Consider the following 27,674-nt stretch of genomic DNA (forward strand, 5'->3'; position numbering starts at 1 on the left):
TTTGTGATGTTTTCTGATGACACCCTTAACGAAAGACGTAGTCCTACGTCAAAAATTTCAAGTACGAATCAGCAGTCCTCCAACTAGCGACCAGTTGGCAGCGAGGCTTCGAAATGGGCTTTGACCGAGAGTTTAGATTATGTTTTTCAAATTGACCTTTTTCACGGCTAGATGCGAATGAACTGAAATAGTTTAGGATCTCTATGACTCACAACTCTCTTTCAAACGATTTTGAGTGTCGCGGACCCACGTACTAGCCTATGGATCGTTTGGCATTTTTGGTGAGCTTCGAAATTTTTCGGTAAATTTTTTTAGGTCTGAATTTTTTGGTGACATACTGCATTTCTATTTTTTAACAGACATACAAACATAGGTCTAAATCCGGATACGGACTCGCAGTAGGAACCACAAAGCTCTGTTTCGTTAGTGCAAAAAGAATCAATGCTATCGTGTATATCTTCATACAAATTAGCAAGAACTATCTCCGATTGTGTTTAGATGTTTTACACAACTAACGCTTTTTTTTTAAATTAAAACTCCAATAATGTTTTGATCAAACTAAAAAAGACGGGTGGGTAATGTCGGGGACATAATCGGAGTGACGTAGGACTATACAAAGGGGACAGCTTTTGTTAAATATATATTTTAAATATATTGTTTTATATTGTTCTCCTACGTGAATACCTACCTATCTACCTGAAAAATGAATTAGTTTACTGTTTACTCTTTATGAACATGTTGGTGGTTCTGAAAAGAACCTTTGGTGTTGTGTTTTGTTTCTATGATGTGGTGCGATGCGATGTTAAACGATGCCATACAACCACACTGGCTTGAAAGAAAATGAGATTTTTTTGGGGTCCGCGCGTTTTGTACTCTAGCGGTACACACTCACAGGATAGAGACAAATCGGCAGACACAGCCAAAGGGGCGAGTCCAACGAGACGAACGAATGAGCGTTAAAAGGCAGCGATGGCAAAAAAATATATTCATTACGATTTGTTCGCTCGTTGCATTCACATGCAGTTGTTTCTAACACGAAGGCACCGAAGACTAGTGGAATAGTGGAAAAGCCGCCAAAAAATTCGGCACGGCGCAGAAGAATATTTCGGAAACCGACAAGAAGAAGGAGAAGGAATCATATGCTATCTACATCATAAGGTGCTGAATCAGGATCATTCCGACACCGGTTTCTCATCAAAGACGATGAGCGTCAATGCATCTTTGAGCGTAGCGTAGCAGAAGCTCCGCGTCTGATCCACTACAATCAACCATTATGGCGTGGGAAATTCCGGTTTCCGAAGGTACCAAAGCGGTGACGAAGTATACCTGATCCAAGTAAAGAGTGTTTTCCGACTGCTGATCCGGAAGCAAACCCTAAAAAGGGTCCTTTTCAGGACCACAAAATCATCTTTAATCTAAAGAGTTTATTGTTTTGTTATCACTCGATATCCCCATCTTGTTCTGCTAAACCTTCCTGTTTAGCGATTGCGTTTGCCACTCGCCACAGCTTTCACAGTTAGAAAATTACTTCCCATCCAGATTGTGACATGTTGTACAGTAAATTACACTTAATGCGACGTGCCGAAGCACCACTCAGTGTCGCATTGGAAGCGATTTTAACCTGTAATTGAACATCTGCGATGACAGTAGTACAGTGTCGACTTTCAATGTGGGATCATAATTTGGATCCCGATTTCTATGTTTACAAAAATGTCCAACCAAATATGTTGCATTACATGTCCGTCCAATTAGCTAAATGTTGAAATAAATGTAAATTACTGTACTTTCAATCTGGAGGCAATTTAAGAATTGGTGAAAATTGAATAATTGCGAAAGTCCACAACCATCAATAAACTCAGAACAACTGACAAATTCACATACTCATCATATCCTGGCAAACAAATTATGAAAAAATCAATTTGTGTTTTATTATTATTTTGGATATTATTTTAGAATGCATGTTATATAACTGTATTTCGTGAACTCTTTTTTTGAAAGGTTTAATGGCCCTGATAAGCGCCGTGTTTTATGGAATGGTTCCAATTTAGAAAACTCAATACTCGTGGTTTTGAAAAAAACCATTTCGAACGCCCTCGATGCCGCCTTGATCTGGATTTGCCACCAAAGTAGTTTGAATAAAGAACAAACTTTTTTTTTCTGCTACCTGCTGCCGTTTTGCGATTGCGTTTGCCACTCGCCACTCACTGCAACTGCCTGTTGTTGTCTTGGTGTCCACGGAACCGATTGTGGTCTGTTCTGAATGCGGGTTTTCTTATCGTCGCGATCCTCCTTTGCTCCTTTGCCATGTCCAGACATGTCCAGACATGGCTGCTTGTGTTGGTTTGTTGATGTGATGTGATGCGAAACGATGTGGTGTATGGTTTGGATGAGAATGAATTACGCATGTGTGAGACTGCGACCAATGTTTCGTTCATTTTTTTTCTTTTTCCTTTCCAATCGTGCTTCATACTATTTCGCTGCTGCTCTGGTTGCCCGTTTTGGTCGGTACGATTTGAGGAGCACAAAATTGACCAATCAAAAATGGGCACATAGTGTATTTGGACAATTCTTGATATTTCACAATTATTCAATTGTTTATCTCCAGAAAAATTAAATTTTATTCGTTATGATATATGCGTAGATATATTTCCTATCAATTGATGCAAACACCTTTGCGATCTATTGAGAAATGCCCGAGTTATAAGCGTTCCAAATCTTGCATTTTTTCCTACTTGTTCAGTGCCTAGATTTTCATTTCACCCCCTATATCTTCCGGTTAGACGTAGTCCTACGTCAAAAATAGGTGGGTTATATCTATGATATAACCGCAAGGTTGACGTGGGATTACCTTAGCTTAATGATCATTTGTTTGTATTGATTAAATTTTTGATTAAATAAAATATTTTCCGAATTCAATTGAATTCAATATATTTGCGTTGTGAGCAGAAAGTTTGAACAAATGCCATGTCTGTAGTGTTTGCAAGATTTTACCAGGTACCTAAGTTTAGAAGACCGTGTTAGGGAAACACACTCTAGTCAACACGAAGGCAAGCGAGTACAAATGTACTCGCAGTTTGCATGTATTTGCAATGCCGATTTCCCCAGACACCTTGGTTTAGATGTCTTTATAGGTAAACAGATTTCAGTCGGAACAAAAATTCTCCCGATCTGCATGAATTTGCTATCCCAATTTCCCTAGACACTTTGGTTCTGAAGCCTGTGTTGAAGAAACATATTTTGGTCGGAACAAAAATGCCCCCGACTTGCATGAATTGGCAATGCCAACTTCCCCACGCTCCTTGAATTTGAAGTCTGTGTTAGGGAAACACATTTCGGAGAGAACAGAAGTTCCCCAACTTTAATGTATTTGAAATTCCGATTTCCCCAAGGCTGCTCGGTTTTGAAGTCTGTGTTGAGGAAACCGTAAAGCGGGCCAATCAAAACGAGGCAGTTGAGCGTTTAGATAACGCTTAACACTTCACAGTTAATTATTATTTATCTAATGAAAAATAACATTTTATTAATTGCGGTAGATGCGTAGAAATATTCTCTATCAATATCAAACATCTTTCCGATCCAGTAGAAAATGTTCGAGTTTTAAGCATTCGAAATCCTGCATTTTTTTCCTGCATGTTCAGTGTTTATGTTTTCATTTTACCCCCCATATATTCCGGTTAGACGTAGTCCCACGTCAAAAAAAAAACACTTCCAATCGTTACTAGCACTAACTTATTCGCTCGTCGGCTCAGGAGGAAAACATCGATCGCATTTCGTTTCGTGAAGTCTTCTAGAATTTTTGTTTGACATAGAACTACGTCTTTCAGGAAGAGTGCCAAATCAGAAAACAGGTCACGTTTTTATGAAATGAAATTAACATTATTAACTATTTTCACTGTGAACGAATTCTCATGATTTGCATACCAATCGGATCGGGAATTCCCTAAGATTTGTTTGATATGCTATACATTACAAATCGCTAATCTCTAAACGGTTTAAACTCATGAAAACTGGAAGAACTTCATTTTCCCATACATTTGTTATGCCGGTTGTTGTGCTAACCCTACCCGTATTTCGAATGCTTATAATGCTTATAACGAACATTTCTTAAGAGATCGGAAAGATGTTTGCATCAATTGATAGGAAATATTTCTACGCGACTATCACAATTAATAAAATGTTGAGAACACAATTAATAAAATGAGATGAATAATTGAATAACTGTGAAATGTCAAGTGTTATCTAAACGCCCTGACTGCCAAGTTTTGATTGGCCCGATTTACGGTTTCACAAACACAGACTTCAAAATCGATGTATCTGTGGAAATCCGCTTTGCAAATATACATGCAAGTCGAGGGTTTTTTGGATCTCACCGAGCTGTGTTTCCCTAACACTGACTTCCAAATTAATGTGCCTGGGGGAACTCGCTTTGTCAAAACATGCAAGTCGGGGGTATTTTTATCCCACTAAGCTGTGTTTTCCTAACACGGACTTCAAAATTCGTATTACTCCGGTTTTACGAATAGTTATTTGTGACCTTATTCCCGCAACGTCAAATTTAGGGCAAAATCCAATAGATTTTTCTACTACCATTTGTCTCAAATTCCGAACATCAAAGTATTGTTGGCCATTAAACAGAGTCTCATTACTCAAAATGGCACTGTTTCGCGAAAATAATATGATTTTTGTATACAATAAAGCTTTTTCATTCGATTACAATAAAATTAATTTACAAATACATATGCATGGTAAAAACACTTGGAACACTTTTGTCTGAAATTCTGAACACTATTTAAATACTATTTTTTAAGAAGATTTCTGCATAAAAGATCATTTTTTCATCCATTTACAGTAGATTGTTGCCTTATCTAGCACTTACCATGAAAACAGCGTACAAAATGGTTCAAACAACTACAAAAACTGAAAAACTAACGATACTTGTTTTTTACGGAACTGCTAACGCAAACATTTTATCATTGGTTCTAACAGTCACCTTTTTGCAAATGCTTAGTAGTATAAATTGTATGCTGTAACGATACCTGTGAATGATGTTAAAATGAATTCAATTATTTATAACATTAAAGTTTAGTAAATTTATATTTAAAAAAGAAGTGTACATGAATCTACTTGAAACGACTGTGCTCGTTTCAATTCTATTCATTGCATAACCTTTGATGTTCATAAAGCACATCTAAAATATGTTTAATGTACATGTAATCGAGTCCAGTACCACTTTACCACCGCAAGGCTAAACCCGAAGATCTACATCACCAGCGTGTTTAAGATATATGCGACTATGTTTATCAAGCAAGATTAACTAAAATGTGCATGTTATGAAACATGACTTCGATAAACATACGCTTCCGTGCTTCTCCGAAAAGCGCCGCTAACCAAACACGTTAAACTTAAAGGTAAACACACTCTTTATTCCCCGTGGATTCAACAATTTCTTGCTCTTGCATTTGCTCGCTCGGGTAGCTACTGCTGCCCCGGAAGAGGAGAAGAGGAACCTTATCGTTCCATGCTTCCAATATTAATGTAAACAAATTTAAGGGATGCTTTTACTTAATTCTAATAAATTATATTCATTTTTCTTTGTCTCACAGTGGGATGGTGTCGAGTTCCGGGCATGGTTCCCGTTTTATACACTCGCTCGGGCGAGAAAGGACTAGAGCGCGTTGCAAGTTCTGCGATGGTGGTAATAAGAGTTCCGATTCACTATTTAATGGGCGTGCGGAAAGGATATGGTACTTCCGCTAGTCAGCAGTGAAAGCGGAACGAGTTTTATATTATGTGTGGGGTGTTGCTGCTGCTGCTGTTGTGTGGTTGGTCCGGAACTTTTTTGAAAAATGTGCTTCAACTGTGCGGTACGAATGACTGCGGCTGCTCCTCGAGTGTAAAGCGAACAAAGTTTATCTGGAATGACAACGATACAGCCAGCAGTTCAAAATTACAATATTTATCACATTCCGCCGGGTTCGAGAAGCGAATCACGAGAAATGCTCTCACTGTCAAACGCAAAAAGTTTTCCTTACAATTTGCATCCAGATACGGCGTGGTGTGGGTGCATGGAAACTCGTGTTCCTATTCCCCTCCCTCCGCTTCTCCCGTTGGTGGTAAGGTTACGCTCTGAGGCCGTCATGCATCGGCTAGATACACAATTAAAACTTTAAGACAAACAGCCAAAACAGAGAAAAAGTGGGATCCTCCGGCAATTAGAGGAAACGGAAGCTGTAGCTGTGGTTTCGCCTCATTTTTGTTTCCTTCTCCGGCATTTTGCTCTCGGTGCTTCCGCCGAAATCGAAAACTCTGTGTAGCTGCACATCTTGCGCTCCAAAAACTCTGCGCAAACATACATAGTGTGTTTGTCAGCGAGTTGGGCTTTGTCGCCTCTCTCAAAACATACAAAACCGGCCAACGTTCTGTAACTATGGGTGGCCACGACGATGTATCGTCGTTAGGGAAACACGTTCCGTCACTATTCACCTAGTTCGCCAGATTAAATTTTACTAACTTTCAGTATGTTTATCCCCGATTTAGTCGCGCAATACTAAATTTAATCCAGTGATAACATACTTTTTTGTCGTTTTAACGAACGAACAGAAAAAAAACTGCATCCACGTCGTATCTTCCAGTTTGGCTAACATTTTCCCGTATTTGTCTATGCATACTCAAACTCTCGGTTAGCCTTCAGAGGCGGTTTTTGAATACAGATAGGGTTCCAGTTCTGGCACCCGTGTGGGTATGTTTAAGCTTCGGTGGGGCGGAAGCCAGCGCCTAGGTGGCTCTGGTCTCTATTGCCGAAAATCAGCAACGAATGTTCTGCACCCCAGAAGCACATATGCGACAATGCGGGCTCTGTCGAGAAAGGCTTTCCACTACGACCGACCGACGAACAAGAATCACGGCGAGTGCACCCAGGATGGTCACGGGCTTCCGCTTTCTACAATGCTTTGGGTGGATCACATTTTCGAGGAGGCAAGGCGAAGGGAGGCTTGCATCTTCGCAATGGAGCAGACGTTATTCAGTGCGACATTCCCCAATCATGGTGGGTACCTACTTGGAATATTTGTCTCTCATGTAGCGGAAAGTTAAAAATGCACCAAGACTTTTGGCAAACATGGATTTGGATGCGAGATGAATTTCGAGCAATAAATTTGGACAGTTTATTGATGTTACCTGCTGTGTGATATCCAAAAATCAGAGATGTGATTTTTTCGCTGTTGAGTTATGATTCTTCAAAGTCATGGTCAGATGGTCATGAAATGGTCAGAAAAATCATGTTTTGCCTTTTCTTCCAAAAATGACAAAAAATCGTAACTTTTGAACTACCGGAACGATTCAGATAATCAAAATATGCGAAAAAATTTAATTCTAATCGCATAGATCTAGTCTAGTTGCATAGGAATATTGGACGAAGACTGAAAACAAGTTAAATTTGAAAAATCATACCTCAAAAATGAAAAAAAGCATATTTTGATTTTTGGATATGTTATGTAAAAAAAATATAAAAAAATATAGCGCCCTCTATATTTAACCGAGAAAACTATGAGAAACTAACACAATTAATACTTACTAAAAAGAAAATCAAGCAAATATAATATTTTTTCAAAGATGACAAAGATGACCGTTTGTGGAAAAATATTTTACTCGAAGGATAATGGGATTTGGTTTTCGTAATTATTGATTGTGTTCGTTTTTTGTAGTTTACATGGTTTCGGGATCAAGGGCGCTATATATTTTTATATTTTTTCTTGAAAGTTATAGTTCATAAACAAAAATAAACACATTTCTGATTTTTGGATATGTTATGTAAAAAATCCTCAGCATTCATGAAAAAATAGAAAAAGAATATAGCATCCTTGGTACTGAGACCATGAAAACTATAAAAAAATACGTATAATGAAAATAAAATTATTTTTTTCAAATTTTCAGATGTAGTATTTTCTCAAAAAATACCAGCTAACTGGTTTAATTTGATATGTCGAATCTGAATCTGAATCGTTCCAGTAGTTCGAAAGATATGGATTTTGGAAAAAAAATCATTTTTGGAAAAAAAAGGGGAAAAAAATGAATTTTTGGACCACCCTAAAATGGAAATGGTCACCCTAACAAAAAAAAAAAAAAAATACAGGTCTGATATTTTGCGATAAAGAACAAAATACACGATGCTTGTTTGCATTTAAAATTAAGTGTTCGGAATTTGAACCATGCAAAGAAACTTGATTCAAATTCCGGACACTACTTCAATACTAATTTTAATGAATATTTCTGCATAAAAATTAATTTTTCTATCCATTTATTATAGATTCTTACCTTTTCTAGCACTTAACATGAAAAAAACAAACAAAAAAAGTGGAAGAACTACAAAAAATGAAAAATTTACGATGCTTGTTTCTTACCTAATTTGCTATCGCAAGTATTTTATCTTTGGTTTTAACTGTCACTTTTTTGTAAATGTTTAATATTTCAAATTATAGGCTATATCAATGCATGTGAATGATGTTAAAATGCAGCTTATACCTCATAGAATGTCAGGGCTTTCAGTATTCAATTATTTAAAGTAGTAAATTACATATTTTCAAAAAAATGTTTTTTAGAAATAGGGAGAAAATTTTGTTTTTTTAACCATCGGTAAACTTTGAAAATTCATTACTTGAAAACGAAAAAATAAACACATTCCTGATTTTTGGATATGTTATGTAGAAAAGTTTTCAAGAAAAAATATAAAAAAATATAGCGCCCTCTAGCCGAAAGCCTTGAAAACCACAAAAAGCAAATACAATCAATAATTACACAAACCAAATCTAGATTTTTAGCAGGTGTAAGAATAAGTAATTGGCTTTAATTCGATATATCGATCATCTGAATCGGTTCAGTAGTTCCAAAGTTATGAATTTCCAAAAAATGTCATTTTTGGAAAAATGGATATTTCGTCCCACCCTAAAATGGAAATGGGCACCCTAATAGCAAAGTGAAAAAAAGGGGTTCAATATTTTGCGATAAAGAGCGAATTTATCACTTTTCACGAATATCTGAGAACCACTATATCGGTTTGACATGGAATGGCTGATTTATCCGATTGTAACATTTACCCGATATTCATTTAGATAATGAATTCCAATCAATTTTTCTTGCATATTCCTCATATTGAAAAAGAGCATTATTATTTCCTAAATTATTTATTTCTAGTAATATTCGCCACTATCAGTCGTATGATCAGCACTGTGAAGTAATTGACACAACAATGAACAAAAAACAGCATCTATTTGACGAAAATGAACAAATAAAAAATTCCATGTCACCACTTAGTGATTCATTAGTCGGCCAAAATACATAAAAATAGCTGCCTCAGTGAAGTGGGTGAGTCTTTTTCCAACTGTGAAGCAGTTTTCACTCAATCAAGAGAAGCAGAAGCAGAATTAAAATTGCAGAAGTAATAGCCAGTAGAGACATCAGTAATATTAGCACCCTCAGCAACATTAAAATTAATCATCGAAATTGATTCAAGTCTCTACGTATAACCTAAAAGTCGAGGATTGGAAATTATAATGAGTATTGAGCATGTAACCATCAGCCATTCCATGCCAAACCAATATCGTGGTTCTTGGATTTTCGTCAAAAGTGGTAGATTTGTTCTTTATTGCAAACTATTAGACCCGTATTTTTATTTTTTTGTTAGGGCGACCATTTCAGTTTTAGAGTGGTCCGAAAAATTATTTTATTCTCACTTCTGCCAAAAATGACTTTTTTTTCTAAAATTCATAATTTTTAAACTACTGTACCGATTCAGATGATCGCTATATCAGATTAAAGCGAATTACATTTTCTTTAAGGAAAATACTACAGTTGCAGAAAATATTAATTTTGTTTTTGTTATTATTGATTGTATTTGTTTTTTATAGTTTTCATGGCCTAGGGTCCAAGGGCGCCATATTTTTTTAAATTTTTTTATGGAAGCTGAGGTTTTTTTTTGTACATGACACATTCACAAATCAGAGAATCGTTTTTTGAAACGATTTCATATAGTTGCCCTGTGTGTATGTTTGTAAGTTTGTAATATGTTTGTTTGTCGGTAGCGCTGCCTCACATTAATAGAAATTTGATCCCCTTCCTGTTGTCAGATTGATCTGAAATTTGGAACACATATTTATCTCTGCAGTCATTATCAAACTGCGTATTCCATGATTTTGAAAATTTCAGATGGCGGCCGCTACAAAATGGCGGATCATATATTTTCTTGGAGCGGCCCATAGACGTTCAATATTATAGCGCAATATTCAAAATATTCAATATTATTGATCAATAGAATTTAACGACTATGGGTCGCTTAAAACATCATCAGTATGGGGTTTTCCTTCTTTTCCAAAAATAATGTATACGGGATTAATATTTTGCGAGACGCCATTTTTCACGAAAATCTGAAATCCACTATATCGGTTTGGCATGTAATGGCTGAATTAATGTGACTGATAGTTAATATTGTATTAATTTAGTGCAGTGTCAAGCAAAGTACGGAATAAAAAACATATTCATAATATGATTTCTAATCCAGACGGTTTTAACGGTGATTTTTTTATCTTAAAGAGTTTCATTAGAGTGTATTACAAGCCTTAGAAAGTATGGAGCAAAGATTTTCGATCCGGGAGATTGCAAAATTCTTCGTTATACTAAAGAGTACACTAAAAAATCGGATGAGGGAACGATACTCGTTCGAAAAAAGGTGGTACAGCATTCCACGAAAAAGCAAGAATTAATAAAAGTGGAAAAGTAAATTTTCAAATTATTCATTGAAATTTGTTTTACGAACCGATATCACCAGCAAGGTACCGATTTTCAGACAGCATCTACGCATCCAACTGTCAACAGCGTCATAATCATTGTTCGTGCATTCAAAAAATGGAAAATACATCTTCAAAAATACCTTGAACAATAACCAAAATACGCAAACACTTCACTTTATTCGTAACATCCGAGAAAAATCCACGAAAATTAATTATTTCCCGACCTTACAAACAGGGGTTCCCCCTTAAGTGCCCGAACTTCGTTGCATTACGATATAACACCAAAAGAATTCGGCACACATCCAAATGCACAGCTCAAACAAAGGAATAATTGAAAACTCAATTCTTTCATTCTTTTGACATGTGTCCTATACATTCATTTTATAAATCAATGAATTAAATTTTAGCATGTTTAAGAGTGAAGAAGGGGGGTCTTCGTAGCCACATTGGTTGCGCGTTCGCTTAGTAAGTGATCGATCGTGAGTTCAAAACTCAGGGCCCTCATTGACCATCTTTGTGTTGTTACAAAATAGCTACGTCCACGCAACAATCATCAGCGATGGAGATCGATCCACGGTCGAAATAAGATCGATTCATCCATACAACTGCTCTGCTTTGCAAGACACATCGGGCTACTGTTCTATAAATAACTCAACAATGATCAATCAACTGTCTCCGCTGTCCGGTAGTCCAACTGGATAATGGAAGAACAGAAAGAATACTCTTACGCCTAAATGGATACTGTGTGAATGTACCATATGTAATGGTATAGAAGGAATACTGGCGAATGGCAACTGTGTAATGTGCTAATTATAGATATGATAACCATGTGACATGTACACGATTAAAATTCGGCTCTGTTACAGCTAGATTGCGAATGAGTCTTAAATAAATAAATGGGATAAAAAAAAAGAGTGAAGAAGGTTTGCAACACGCGGAATCGAATGAATAACAATGAGTTTAAAATATTCGTTCGTATTTTTTGAGAGTTATGTTTTCAACATTCTAAAGTGATTCCCAAGAAGGAATTAATAATTTAAATTCCTTCACAATTGATATTGGAGCCACCATCGTTTGAATTGATTAATCCGAGCACGAGATAAATGATCCTCACTTCCCAGAAAACCAAGGTATATACAAACACTAATTAATTATTGAATATGCACTGTGCATGAATAATCATCCTCTGCTAATCAAGAAATTGTGGGCCCTATTATAGAAATCGAGGCGATAGGAATTTTGCTCGTTAGCTTTATTTTAGAAATCGAGCAATTCGATAGCACCGAGCGAGTGATAACTATCGATACAAGTGTCAGAACTTTTCGAGTTGTTTGGTTCACTTGTTGCATATCTGCAGAGAATAATTTCGTTTTGGCTTACATCCCTTTGGGAAACATTTCAGAAACGCTTCAATATATGCAATTTGCAACACATGTTCAATTGTTTTGATCAGCATTTGTTTTACGGTGCTGCCAGAATAGTCTATACAAGATAAGTGTTCAATCCAGCATTATTTATATTAATCATGTTATAACTTACAATGCAGAATTTACTTCCAGCGCATATTTCAGTGACTGAAAATGAGTGGCAGAAGAAAAAAAAAACAAATCACCACCAGTTTGAACGGCTCCTTGAAACAATGGAAGCGAATGTAGACATTGCTCGAGGTTTTTGTGGAGGCATTTCTAATATAATCCCGGTGTGGGAAAAGTTGGAGGAATTCAAAGAGGAGCTTAATGCACTGAGACCACTAATGCATCAAGGTTCAGAATGGCAGAAAGTAAGTATTTATTTTACGATACACATAACTTTCATAAGTAAATTTTATCATACTCTTTGAATTTCTTTCAACCGAATTTCCTACATAAAATTGCTTACTTCTACTAGCATACATTAGAACGTTATTTTTGGCAGCAATTTTCTTTTTTCTTTTGCTATACTATGCCAAACTATACCACTTTAACTACAATAGATCAAACTATTGGTCGGAGTGGTTTACTGCTCTATACCATATGGTAAAGCTATCCTGCAAAACAATAATGATTTTAGTTAAATTACAGGTTTGGATTGACATGAGGGGAAAGGTAAAGAAAATATTAGCACACAACAAGCGAGAATTTAGAGCAACAGGTAATGGCCCCAATACAATAAAGCTATCGACGCCGCTACAACAAGGAATCGACGCTAAAAGAGAATTACATGTTGCATTACATGAATAACAAAAATTGTTTTGCTAAAAAAAAGTGAAATTCGTGCATGACTCTTTACGGAATTTCATAGATTTTCTAATAGTTATATTTTTTGTACAGCAAATTGTTCCACGCTGTCGTTTTTATAACACATGCATGCGTGCCTTACGCCTATTAAGCTTTATTCTTTGAGGGAATATCAATTTACTCCAAAACACATTTTATACATTTTCATAGCAGATGCCCCAAAAAAAGATTTGGCATCCTTTTTATAGTGCTTCATGAAACATTTCAAACTTGTTTCAAAATATTTCATCACAACCGCTGACATTCGAGCTTGATACGGAATCGAGCAGTTTTTCTCGATTTCTATAATTCCAGATTTTACTCGGTGTGATAGTGATAGTGATTGTATCGAATCCTCGATTCGATTTCTATAATAGGGCCCTGTAACTAAGAATTTAACAACTAGCTTCAGTTGTCTTTTAGCTCAAAATACGACCATTGCCGCCGAGGACACCCGATTCGACAAAATTTTGCTCCTTCACCGAGAATCCTTCCTGATGAAGAGGTGATAAAGCCAACATTGCAAATTATCGTCAAATTAAACCATGCATTCATTCGAACGACAAAAGGTTGGTTCCGGATGTTCCCCAAAAACATTGTTGATCAAATCTTCCTTTGAATTCATAATGTTTATATCTCCGCCAAGAGGGTTCACTCTATGCATCGAAATGTTTTTTTTTTATTTCTCTGGCGTCGAATATGTTTCGCTGCTTGGTGACCATAAATGGAATGGACCCGCTGGAGATGCGTGTTAAAGATGGTACGGTTGCAATTATCTTCAATTACCCGCTATCCAGCATTGAGAAGATTTTGCTTACTTTTTCAGATTGAAAAGATTGATGACCTACTGTTTCACACGGTTGAAATGGCCGAGAATAATGGCACACTTTTAAAGGTGCCTTGAGGGAGACTTGATGGAAGATGGATATAACGGAATTAGTCAAAACGGAATTGTTCATGAGACGTCAATCAATTTCTGAACTGCATATGATGCACACATTTGGAGAGATTAGCTTTAGGATCACCATTTTTGAACATGTCGAACGAAGGTTCCTCTGACTTGTCCTTTGTGTTTCTTTTTTATTACACATGATCAACAACACCAACTGGTAGAAAAAATAGTAAATAACTCTTACTATAAAAATCGATGCTGAAAATGCTAAAAAAGCTAATATTTAGGTACTTTCAGGACTCTAGGGTTACGGGTCAGGACCCTTATCCGGTTCTAAAGGGTGTGTCACATCAAATTGCATCACGGAAAAAACGCTGTAGAAATTTAATTTTTAGGAATTATATCTTCAGCTTTCGCTTATAATCAGATAAGAGTGTATAGATCACGTTGGCCATGCTTCACTGTCAATTTTTCGTAAATTTGGAAAAATGTCGTCGAACGAAAAAGAGCGTCGTGAATTAATCCTGCGCACTCATTTCGAGAATCCGGAGTTGTCACATCGGGACATCGGTAAGATGCTGGGAATCGTCCAATCCACGGTCAGCAGAGTACTAAAACGATACTTCGAGAACCTAACCATCGACCGGAAGGTGAAGAACGGCAAAAATGGATGCTCCGTCAGTGAAAAAGATCACAAGCGCGTAGTTAAGCAGTTTAGACGTGATCCGAGAAGTTCGGTCCGGGATGTCGCCAATAAGCTGAATTTGTCAAGTTCATTCGTCCAGCGGACCAAGCAGCGGGAGGGCCTGCGTACATACAAGGCTTAGAAGGCTCCTAACCGCGACGAAAGGCAAAACATGGTGGGGAAGACGCGAGCCCGGAAGCTGTACACCGAAATGCTGACGAAGCCGCATTGCCTGGTAATGGACGACGAAACCTACGTCAAAGCGGACTTTCGTCAGCTGCCGGGCCTGTTGTTCTTCTCCGCAGAGGACAAATTCAGCGTTCCGGAGGAGATTCGCAATCAGAAACTATCCAAGTTTGCCAAAAAGTACATGGTGTGGCAAGCGATCTGCTCTTGTGGAAAGCGGAGCGCCCCCTTCGTGATGACCGGCACGGTAAACGGGCAGGTTTACCTTAAGGAGTGCCTACAGAAGCGCTTACTACCACTATTGAAGCAGCACGAGGGCCCGACCATCTTCTGGCCGGATCTCGCTTCGTGCCACTATTCAAAGGACGTGTTGGAGTGGTACGAAGCCAACGGGGTCACCTTCGTGCCAAAGGAAATGAACCCGCCCAACGCGCCGGAGCTTCGCCCAATAGAGAAATATTGGGCGATTATGAAGCAGGCCCTCCGGAAGAACCCAAAAGTTGTCAAATCGGAGGCGGACTTCAAGAGAAAATGGATTTCTGTTCAAAAAAAACTACAACTTGACGTTGTACAGAACCTTATGGACGGGGTAAAGAGGAAGGTGCGAGCATACGGGCTTAGGCTCGAAGTATGAATAAAAAGAAAATGCCAAAAGTTGTTTAATAGTTTTTATTTTACTGTCTAAAATTTTCAAAAGGATCGGTCTACTGGGCGAATTTCTACAGCGTTTTTTCCGTGATGCAATTTGATGTGACACACCCTTTATGTCTCGTTTCAATGGAATAAAAAATCAATCGTGAAAACTAGTGACGGCTCTCTATCACACATTGTTGCTAGCGGTTCGTATCTCGCCATTAACCTTATGATTTTGATACATGCAGTCCGCTGTGTGGTTATTGTTTCTCTCCTTTCGCCAATGCCGATGCAGTTGTAGACGAGAGGGAGGGAATTTCATATTATTATGCTCGTGCAGCGCAATTCTTATATATTAGAGGAGAAAAATAACCGAATAGCATCCGGAGCGTCGCTCGCTTGGTACACAATCTTACCTGCCAGACGGCGACCATATATATTTATTTTATGCAATGAGGAAGAAAACTCATTTCGCACACTTTTCCACATTGGCTTCATTTGTTTAGCTGTCATTGTACTGCGAAGTGGAAAAATTGCTTCCCATGTATTATGATTATAAAGTAATTCCACCGTGTGTGTGTGTGTATGTGCGACGCTAGTGTTCACTGTAGCGGAGTGAAGCCTCAACATCAGCATCCCAACCGAATTCACATTTTCCACCCGTCGCAATGTAATGATGTTTTCCATCCGTACAAGGCACTCACTCCGTCAGTCAGTCAGTCTTCGGATGGAATTGCAGCAGTTTCGGATGATTTCCTTGCTTGTTTATCAACCTTATATCTCCCGAGCCTTTTTCCTTTCAAATGCTTCACATTTGGGTTTTGGTTCGAATGATCTTTGATGTTCGCATATGGGAACGGAAAGAAGCAATACGAATGAACTTTTAATGCCTTGCACTTATGGTTAATAATTCATTACAACTGCTCAAGATGAAGACGTTTATTGGAAACATTCTGTCGATTTTATACATAAGACATCACATCTGGAGAAAAGAAGTTACGCGTAGCTTTCCCCACACCGGAAAGGAGTTTTTTTTTCGCATGAATTACAACAGCCTCCGTCGTACATTGCTATGATTACCAGAATGGATGAAGGTGGAATTGTGTAACTTTTTTTTTATTTGAATGATGACGGGAATAACGCCGAGAAAACATCGAGCGAAGTGATTAGGACTAAGGTGCGAGGAAAAATAGCCCCAATTTATGGCTGGACTCGTGTCCGAGCATTGGCGCGCACACAGCGCACAGTGTATGAATATTTAATGTTAATTATCCTCGCGTAATGGATTCCACGCCACGGTAACGCGCTTTCACCTCCTAGCCCCTAAGTGTCCCTAGCTTTCCTTTTTCGTCGAGGCGGCGGGCGGTCCGTACACATGGGACCGTAAATTGGTTCCTCCTGGTTTGATGTGCTAATAATGTCATAATTGTATTTCAGATGAGCTGACGTGTGGCTGCGGGAATTTTATTTATGATTGTACTTGGCCACGAGGCTGCGAGGTGTCGATTGATGTCTATATTTAATGAGTTGATTTATTGTGAAGAAACGACTGTTTCCTTGACAGTAAGAAAGGAACAGTTCTGTTTTTATACTCATTCTAAATTTAGCAAAATGTAGATGTAAAAAGACGGAATATAACCAACAAATGATGTAGTATAAATCTTTCAAATATTGGAATACAACACAAATAAAATTTTGTTCCTGTTTTTTTTTATAACTTAATCAGACTTTATTACAACCAGTGTTGCCACATTTTCATCTGTACTTTTTCTTTCAAAATTCTTCCTGTACTTTTTTTCCAAAATAAGACAATTCTGTTGTTTCCATTCGAATGATGAGAACATTCAATACAGGATACAGTTGTGAAAGTTCCATGTCAGTGGATTTAAGTAACATTTTATAAGTGTGATACCTTAAAATTTGTGATTTTTAAGGAGTTATTCTTATTTTGATCCAAAAAAATTGCATATTGAACATGAATGTTTCTATCAACCAAATAGAAGCTCTCTAACCGCTCTACAACTTGTTCATTGACACTCAATTTCTATCTTTTTCAATTCGCTGCAATATCATTTTATACAATTTTCAAGTAATATTTCTTGAATCTTCAAATAAAATTTACCAAAATGACGATTTTAATGCCACTGTTCTCATAAGCCATAGTCATAGACAATTACATTCACTTTAACGTTGAAATATTTTGTTTGAAATAAGTCATATTTGAAAAACAAAAAAAACACATTTTATCTGTATACAATAGACTCTAAAATTGTATCAAGGCGAATCATATACAATCGAGTCAGTATGAAATCAAGTCCGACCTGTACTACATTTGTTGTAAGCAGAGATGCCAACCTTCCTGATTTGTCAGGATTTCCCAGACTTTTTTGTTCGTTCTCTAATATCCTGGTTAACACTCAATTTTGCCTGATTTTCCTGAAATGATCATGCTTTTTCCTGATTTTTGTACTTTTTATTATTTTGTCAGAATAAAAGTTATCCGTAATAAATATAGTGGGATTCCTGCCAAAGTTTTCCTGGTTAGCAATGTGGACTATCATAAAAGCATACATAAAAAATCTCTCTTCATCACTTGTATAATGCTTACACTTACTTTTATTTAATATCTATCTAAAGGGTGTGTCATATCAAATTGCATCACGGAAAAAACGCTGTAGAAATTCGCCCAGTAGACCGATCCTTTTGAAAATTTTAGACAGTAAAATAAAAACTATTAAACAACTTTTGGCATTTTCTTTTTGTTCATACTTCGAGCCCAAGCCCGTATGCTCGCACCTTCCTCTTTACCCCGTCCATAAGGTTCTGTACAACGTCAGGTTGTAGTTTTTTTTTGAACAGAAATCCATTTTCTCTTGAAGTCCGCCTCCGATTTGACAACTTTTGGGTTCTTCCGGAGGGCCTGCTTCATAATCGCCCAATATTTCTCTATTGGGCGAAGCTCCGGCGCGTTGGGCGGGTTCATTTCCATTGGCACGAAGGTGACCTCGTTGGCTTCGTACCACTCCAACACGTCCTTTGAATAGTGGCACGAAGCGAGATCCGGCCAGAAGATGGTCGGGCCCTCGTGCTGCTTCAATAGTGGTAGTAAGCGCTTCTGTAGGCACTCCTTAAGGTAAACCTGCCCGTTTACCGTGCCGGTCATCACGAAGCGGGCGCTCCGCTTTCCGCAAGAGCAGATCGCTTGTCACACCATGTACTTTTTGGCAAACTTGGATAGTTTTTGCTTGCGAATCTCCTCCGGAACGCTGAATTTGTCCTCTGCGGAGAAGAACAACAGGCCCGGCAGCTGACGAAAGTCCGCTTTGACGTAGGTTTCGTCGTCCATTACCAGGCAATGCGGCTTCGTCAGCATTTCGGTGTACAGCTTCCGGGCTCGCGTCTTCCCCACCATGTTTTGCCTTTCGTCGCGGTTAGGAGCCTTCTGAACCTTGTATGTACGCAGGCCCTCCCGCTGCTTGGTCCGCTGGACGAATGAACTTGACAAATTCAGCTTATTGGCGACATCCCGGACCGAACTTCTCGGATCACGTCTAAACTGCTTAACTACGCGCTTGTGATCTTTTTCACTGACGGAGCATCCATTTTTGCCGTTCTTCACCTTCCGGTCGATGGTTAGGTTCTCGAAGTATCGTTTTAGTACTCTGCTGACCGTGGATTGGACGATTCCCAGCATCTTACCGATGTCCCGATGTGACAACTCCGGATTCTCGAAATGAGTGCGCAGGATTAATTCACGACGCTCTTTTTCGTTCGACGACATTTTTCCAAATTTACGAAAAATTGACAGTGAAGCATGGCCAACGTGATCTATACACTCTTATCTGATTATAAGCGAAAGCTGAAGATATAATTCCTAAAAATTAAATTTCTACAGCTACAGTTTTTTCCGTGATGCAATTTGATGTGACACACCCTTTATAACGAAGCGATTCGCGTTATCGAAGGTACAGGGTCGACATGTATTGAAGTTTGAAGTATGGCAATCGTTAATAATACTCTATCACAACAGCACGACCGAAAACAGGTTCAAATCGTTATATTTTAAAACGCATCATTATGATATAAAATCATTATCAGATACAGGTTTTGTTCAATACTTTTCACAATGTGTGAAAAACGGGTTTCTTTTATACGTAGAATTTATATTGAAAGCGGAAAAGTAAATTATTATTCACAACTCATTCCTCCTGAAAATCTATTAAAATTTTCACTTCACAAAGACCGAACAATGCCCTCACCACAAATTGAACAAATGAACATTAAAGAAAACGTTGTGAATTTTTTTTCTCAAGTATTATCTTATCTTTAGTATCTTACACCCAGTTAATTTTTAGCACATGTTATGACATTCCGATTTTTTACATGCTCGTGCAGCGCAATTTTTTTTTTGAGCCGAAAAATAACAGAAAATGCCCTACTCCTCAATTCGTGTATATCATTTGTATAATATATATGCTAGAGCCAATATGAGCGAGCGAAACAGGACACACATCGAAATGGAAGCATTTGAAAACTTTTCGTATAGTCTGCCAAATAATCGGCCCAGACAGAGAAAGATGTGTATTCTCGTTCATGCTCTTGTTTTTCCTCTTAGAAAACCCTTCCCAACTTCATTTTACGATGAGGTGTAATATTATCACGCTTTCATACAACAGCACTATCAGCTATATGGATAGCGTGGTCGTGTGAAACAGATTTGCATTCCAACCAGCCTTGGTTCGATCCCGAATTGACGTCGTATGGACTTTTTTTGGCACAATCTCAAATGAAATGAAAAAAGAAAAAAAGAAAGAGATGTCTGCTCCCATACATACAAACCTTTTTTAAGCTTTTAAAACAGCTCATTATTTGCGCATTTGACCCTCCAGCACACGAAATAGCATTATTTCTGCCAAAGATGAAATGTTTTCAGCTAACGCTAGTTTGGGTGTACATGGTAGACAGATTCACAGACATTTTGAAGATTTGAAATGTATAATATATAAGCTTATATGATTGAAAAACCGTATAAGAATATGTAATGGCTGCGAGCAGTAATATTTTAATTATGAGCCGATTAGTGAACCTAAGTCTTTGTGTGAGGAGCGCGGAACCAAAATTTAAAACGCGCTTCGTTGGTCTGTAGTCAATTTTCTTCGCGTCGGAATGATTGTAAACGATATAATCTAACTCGTAAACGTGTCGAAAAGAGCAGTGTACCACATATAGATAGCCTGGAAAATTTACAAAATAGTATATACTGCTAAGCTAATGCTAAAAAAACGCAGAAATGACTTCCAGATTTCTGAGAGAAGGAAGTTTGGTCGCCTAGCAGTCCCAATATCAATCCCCTGGATTGTTTTGTGTGGGGCGTCGTTGAACGGGACACCCAATAAGGCCACTCAAACAACAATTGGATCGCTAAAGTCAAAAATCATAAAAATAATGTCGTCACAAAATCGCGACATGGTGAAACGAGCTAGCAGCAGTTTCCGGGAGCGTCTTTCAACGGTCAGCAACTATGAAGGCGACATTTTCTAAAAAAGTCCTTCGGAAAAGCTTTATTGTTGGAAAGGAAATGAATAAAGTAAAATTTCAGTACACATACGATTTTTAAATTATTATTCGATGTCCAACATCACTTTGTGCAAAATTACCGCACGCACCCTGTATACAAATGCTATACCAGCATGGGGGAGTAACGCATTTTTTGTTGTTTCAGACTCATTTAATGTAATTAATTGTGATGTCCAAATATGTGCTAAAAATTAATTTTGGGTGTAGTCAGAAAAAAATCACTCGACAGTTTCCGAGGTGTGAGACAAAGTAACAATATCATAGATCAGTAACAATATCATGTCATTTCTTTTCGGGCAACCGATTTTTGCCCAATAGTTATTTCTTTACGGAGCAATTTCATATTTAGGCACGGTTTCCAAACCTAAAAATGCTTTCAATAGTTCTTTGATGCTTGTTAAGCTGGGAATGTTTCAAGGATTTAAGGTAGTATTCTAGTCTAGAAATTACAAAAAAATAAAGAAATGTTTCTTCATATTTCTGAAGTTTAAGCATTTAAAAATATACCCTAGACTTTTCGAAGATCCCATTATTCACTGAGTTATAGCCATTTTAGTTATACGGATCTAATTTAGAACGGCCATAAAAATTAACTTCAAACGCGTTTCTCTAATTGTTTTTTTTATTTCATTATTTAAAAAAATCGGGAAACATTAAAAAGACGTTTTTTCTTTGAACAGCCATTTGTGAAAAAAATGCTTTGTCAATTTTGTCAAAAAACATGTTTTTGACTTGTCCGAGGTTCATGCGATAGCGACATCTTTACTGATTCATAATCTGTTCGATTTTTAGTTTCAGATAACCAGAAGAACTAGAATGGCACAACTTTTATTTAACCGCCTCACTTCCTCAGTTTGTAACTATTCTAATTACGAAAAAAAATCGTTCAATTTTTGTTTTATTGACAAAAAATAAATAAATAAATAATTATATAATGGATAGTAAAAATGTTCTTTGTTTCATTTTTCCCGAGCTCGTAAAACCGTCCAAAATTAGTGCCTTTATACTAGAACACCTCCTTAACATTGCAGCAGCCTTGAGGGACCAATCATCGGAATCATCTCTGCCTCACCAGTTTTACCAACTCCACGTATTATCAATTTATCACTCTAAAAAATCTGTACCTATTCGTATTTTTATGCAGAAATCTGTAATCTGCACCGTACAGAATCCGTATTAAAAAAAATCGAAAAAATCTGTACCTTTCCAGATTAATCTGTTGTATCGAAGTATCTCTGGTATATTGGGCCGGAATGTAAATACATGAATAGGTGACTGATTTGCCAAAATATTCAAATCATACTCAGAATTGAAACTTAATAGATATGATGAGCTCAAAATGTTTTTATGTATTGATAAACAGCGTACTTTAGGTCCGTCTCGTACCAATATTATCTTTCTCAGCCTAAACGGAATCTCGCACATAAATTTCACTGGAAACGTACACAAACAGATCGCACCGTTCCCACAGATGGTAATCGTGCACCGGTGTGTGGTCAACAGGGGAGAGATTCGTGTGAAATCAAATTTTAGGACCCCTCGTATCCCCATGAACGGACGAACGACAAAACAGCTGGCTGAAGGTTGGAGATCGACTGGTTATTTATTACTCAACCTCCTTTTTGTCGGTCCGTGTCGGCCTCTTCGAAGGATCCGGAAGCAGCCAACACCAGTGTAGCAGCGGTTAATGGCCGCACACTTCGACCGTTCCCCAGACCACCCACCAAGCCATTGATGTACATTTGGCCCACGGCTTCACCCACTGCGCGAACAACCGGAGCGGTCTAATGTATGGTCGGTCGGTCTACTGTTATGCTTATTTTTATGGACCACAAAGATTTCTGTGTGCAGATTTTGGCCTGGGATTGCGCTTCTCCGCTTCCCCGCTGCTTTCTCGGAAGCATATATGGATGTGCAAATTGAAACACGCGGTTGCGTAACTAATGTGATTAAGATAAGAGCAAGATTTGCTCAGTCACCAACGCACAATGGAAAGAGACCAAAATGGGGATTACAGTGATAAAATCAAGGCTGTAGTGCTTTGCTCCGAAACAATTAGCTCTTGGCCGCACACGAGACTGGGTACTCTTTTGTGCACATAAAAATCTTTAGGGACAGCCACTACAATCCATCGTTCAAAAGCAAGAAAGTTAAATCTCAATTTAATCACACTATTCCCACTGCTGATGCTTTCGCTGAAATTGTAATCGGGGTCTTTAACAAGCTGCCGTTGCCGTGCATTTTCCGGGACAGCAGGGAGTACATGTTTGCGAATGGATATTACTTTTGCAGTAAACATTCTGCGCCCGTCTCATCTTTTCGCATCGTTGCTGGCTCGTCTTACCCCCACCCGGGACTTATACACTCAAACACACACACACACACACCCACACAAACATTTGGAGACGAAATATCTTTCATGCAAAAGTCAGAACTATTTCCACTAGCTCTTTTGTGCTCCCGCTCCCTGTTGGGAAGAATTCCGGGTGGAGAAAGCTTGCAATAAACATATTTGGTTCACTGCTAGCGGGGCACTGAGAATAATGTTGTTCATAACGTGGAACGAGTGCTTCCGTGTGTATGCACATAGTTCTAATTGATTCGTTTTTATGCGTGACTTGGTTGTTTTATTACATACGAAGAATGCGCCAACTATTTAACCAAAGATGATTGCTGTAAAAGTGACATAATTTTACTGCTTACTGGTAAACATGATCACTGCTATAGTTATTAATTGAGACTGATTGGGAAGTTGGGGACCTTATAAATAAAAAGGGAGCGTACTATTTTTTACAGATTTCATATTAATTAGAAAATTAGTGCAACGAGATCGAACCTTTATTATTACGCAATATTGTTTTCACACTGATGGCTCAATCTCACAGTTTGTTACACAACGATCTTACATTATCAGTTCAATAGGAATGCTTAAAAAGACGCGTTTACCACGGCAGGTTGGAATAATGTTTTAGCGAACAAATTGGCGACCTGAGTGGAAACCAAACCTGGAGCTTCCGTTATCAAGGTAGCCAATACCCGTTCAGCACTGAACTAACTTAATCAAATTTCGCTCTGCATGGTTCAAGTTCAGGATGAATGTCTCGACAGTGTTACAAATTGCGGCAATAATGCAAAATATTATAATATAAATTGTGAAGCAAACACAACGCATAATTGTTCTTCATGTTTCCAATTAGTAACTTTATCTCATTATAATGTTTCGAAAGACTCTCAAAACGTTGCTTCCTTCAAGAGTTTAAAATCTCCTAAGCTCTTCATCAGTATTCTAGAAACTAATTTCTTCATTGCTTGCATTGAATTTTAACACGTATCGTTTGAAGGATATGTCTGGCGACAGTTAGAATCTGTACGCCACAGATAAATTCTAGCTTATCTAGGATAGCTTTGATAGAATAAAAATGAGATTGTTCAATTCGATGAGTTTAAGCATTCGTCTCGAATCTAACCTCGAATGGGATAAACATGTAATGTTACTATGTGGAAAAAATTATGTTTAATTTACGAAACTCTCCAGAACTTCATCATTCTTATCCACTTCTACCAACATGATGTTATTTGTTTCAATTCAGCCATTTCATGTCAAACCGATATAGTGGTTCTCAGATTTTCGTGGGAAGTGGAAATTTTGTTCTGTGTCACAAACCATTAGACCCGTATTTTTTGTTATTTTTTTGTTAGGGTGACCATTTCCATTTTAGGGTGGTCCGAAAAGTCAAATTTTTTTCAAAAAATTACTTTTTTCCAAAAAAATGCTGATGATCTTTTTTGAAAAAATACTACACTTGCAGCAAATTCGAATTCTGTTCTTGTTATCATTGAATGTATTCGTTCTTTATTGTTTTCATAGTCTTGGGACCAAAGGCGCTATATTTTTTACATTTTTTTCTGGAAAGGTGAGGATTTTTTACATAACATATGTCGAAACCTGAGAGGCGTTTTTTTCGTTTTTGAGTCGAAAAATACATGCAAAAAAATAAATAAATTTTTTTTTACTCGGTTATACACAGAATTCGATTATATACAGTGAAAAGAAATCAAACACTGTATATAATCGAGTCCGCGCTATAGTATTCACTAGAAGCTTTGCTTGAATTTTTAACTTGACGAGAGTTATAGCGAACATGTTCTACTTGTGAATGCATGAGATATTTCCAAACATTTGAATGCCATGGAGGAAAAATTTTGATACCCATGTATTACATCATGAGATGGACAAGTGACAGATGAATAAAACTACAAAAGTATAGTTTTCACAGCATGAATCAAAAAGTTTCTTACAACAAATTATTACGAGCGAGGAGAAGTGGACATATTTCGGATATTTCATAAGTCCAGAAAAACGACACCTGGTGGAACAACAATGTCTGTGAGGTGGCCATAAGTTTTCAGAAAATGACAAAGAATATGCGTTGCTATGCTTTTGAGATCTGACTAAGCGACACAACTGATCAATATGAAACTTTTCTTGGATGACACTTTGTCTCTAAGAGAAAATCGCCTTCTCAATATAGTATCACATGCGTCATTTTAGCATAGAATATTCAACAACTTTTTCAGGGCCAACCAAATTCTCACTAAATAATTAATTAATATATGTTGTTTATTTGTGTAATAATATTCGAAGTGTTAAGCAAGCGATTTGAACAGAATAATTTCTTAGTTTTACATCAACAATACGATCGTATCCTGAACACAAAATGCTTTATTTTTTATTGAGTGAAAACCCCAGAACTGAGCACCATCTCTCAATATCGAATATCCTTTCAAAAAATTGCACTAAAAATACCTATTTCTGAAGACCCCTCAAATCTTTGTAAAAAGATACCATTGTAAAAAAGCAAAAAAGTAGCGATATTTCTGCGAACGATAATTGGAACATTGAATAAGCAATGAACTGTTGTGTTGTGCTTTCAGTCTTGATATCGTTAACCATATGGCCATGGGTACAACAGGGTAAATACAAGGCCGTAGAGTCAGCTTTTCTTATAAATAAATGTTTAGTCTGTTGTTTTCGAGAATAATAAAACACGTTGCATCCGTTGCACTTGCGCAATGCAGGCGCGATAATGAAACAAACATTGAAAGCAGATTCCCCATTTGATATTGCACAAAGTTAGGAAAAAGCCTCATGTGGAGTACTCCACGAAACAAACATAAGGTTTGCTTACTTTGAACCGTCGATTGGAACAAACTAAAAAAATATTAGTAATCACTGTGTCAGTATAACAGGGTGATAACGTAACCTGAAATAATTCGAGAATTTTCAACTTTGCCCTCGTGTACAAAATTCACACAAACAAGTATGAAGAACTGCTGACTACCGGTGAATAAGTCATGTCAGCTCCTAGACTTTGATAACGTCAGTCTCGGAAATTTAACAATTATCGCAATGACCGCTTATGGAATAATTTCAACTCACGGAATCTCTTCTGTTTCAAATTAATATTTTTTCATTTCAAATATATTTAGATTTTATGGTATTTAATCTATCGAATCAGCGTCACTTAACTTATCAAAACAAGACATGCGGGGGGTTTTCAGTGTATTTATATTCTGAAGTTTACGAAACATTTGCTCGAAGCTTATTGTACACAATTTCGCCTGATTTTTTTTTGTTATCAATAAAGTGTTTTCATTACTGCTTGTCCCACATACACGAATTGAACGCCGCTAATCGTCGTTGATTTACTTTTGTTTTCCATCAACTAATGAGGCATCATTTTTTACTCTTTCAGTGGTGTTCGTAATCGGTGCTTGTAATTCATCGGTCCCATCACCAGAAGTTCGCACATCCTTCGCCACAACTGGCTCTTCGGTCCCGGTAACGGTTCCAGTTTGGCCATCAATAGCCGCTGCGTTTTTGTTGACTTTTGCAACCAGCTTGCGTTTCTCTTCTTGCAGCTTCGCGATTTGTGCACCTTGGTCTCGAATCTTTGCCGCATGCTCATTGATGGTTTTGTTCATTGCCCTCACAGCATCGTTCAGGTCCAAATTTTTCTCTCTGCACAACATTTGCAAAGTTTTCTGTTTTTCCACTTCCTTGAGTTGAAGTTCGTCACGATCGTTCAGGTAGCGGGACAATTTCTGCAATCGAACCGTGTAGTCTTCCAGACCTTCCTTCTCGATGAAAAACGCTGCATTCATTCTGTCGATTTCATCCTCCAACGCCTTGCACTGACCTGAGCCTCGATTTCTGTTGAGGTTGACGATCTTGGCGTGTAGTTGATCTATCACATACTTGGCCTTTTCGCTATAGGTTTGTTCATATCCATAAAAGCCGATACTGTGCTCCCTGGCTATCTGGTTTAGCGTGGAATCGATTCTATTTAGCTGTTTATAGTAATTGTCACAATAACCACATAACACTGACGCAGTACAAAGTAACATCACCAACGCGGCTACCACTATGCTATGATTCATTTTGATCTACTTTGCGATTCGAATTGCTCCGATACCGATTCTCCCGACACTACTTCACTGCTCGAACTCAAAAAAGCTTTTATTATTGGAAGTGGGCAGCGCGATCATCGCATGCTGCGGCACAGATCAAGTTAAACGGGGAATTCCCGTGTCCAAGAATTGCAGGGACTTTTTTTTTGAGCCAGTGTGTGTGTGTGCCTCTTTATTGCTCGTACACTGCGGGC

At 37.7% G+C, this 27,674-nt stretch overlaps 2 protein-coding genes across 3 annotated transcripts in view; both read right to left on the minus strand.

Annotated features, from left to right (window-relative positions):
* LOC129764871 (Krueppel-like factor luna) overlaps window positions 1-27,674 on the minus strand; it is a 118,896-nt gene that overhangs the window by 27,295 nt on the left and 63,927 nt on the right. The gene's annotated exons all lie outside the window — the stretch shown is intronic.
* On the minus strand, window positions 26,556-27,537 carry LOC129764872 (uncharacterized). Its single transcript, XM_055764424.1, has one exon. The coding sequence runs from the start codon at window positions 27,448-27,450 to the stop codon at window positions 26,716-26,718; it is 735 nt and encodes a 244-aa protein (XP_055620399.1). The 5' UTR covers window positions 27,451-27,537; the 3' UTR covers window positions 26,556-26,715.

The sequence above is a fragment of the Toxorhynchites rutilus genome, chromosome 2 (genome assembly GCF_029784135.1).
Source record: "Toxorhynchites rutilus septentrionalis strain SRP chromosome 2, ASM2978413v1, whole genome shotgun sequence".
In the NCBI taxonomy this organism is placed as follows: Eukaryota; Metazoa; Arthropoda; class Insecta; order Diptera; family Culicidae; genus Toxorhynchites; species Toxorhynchites rutilus.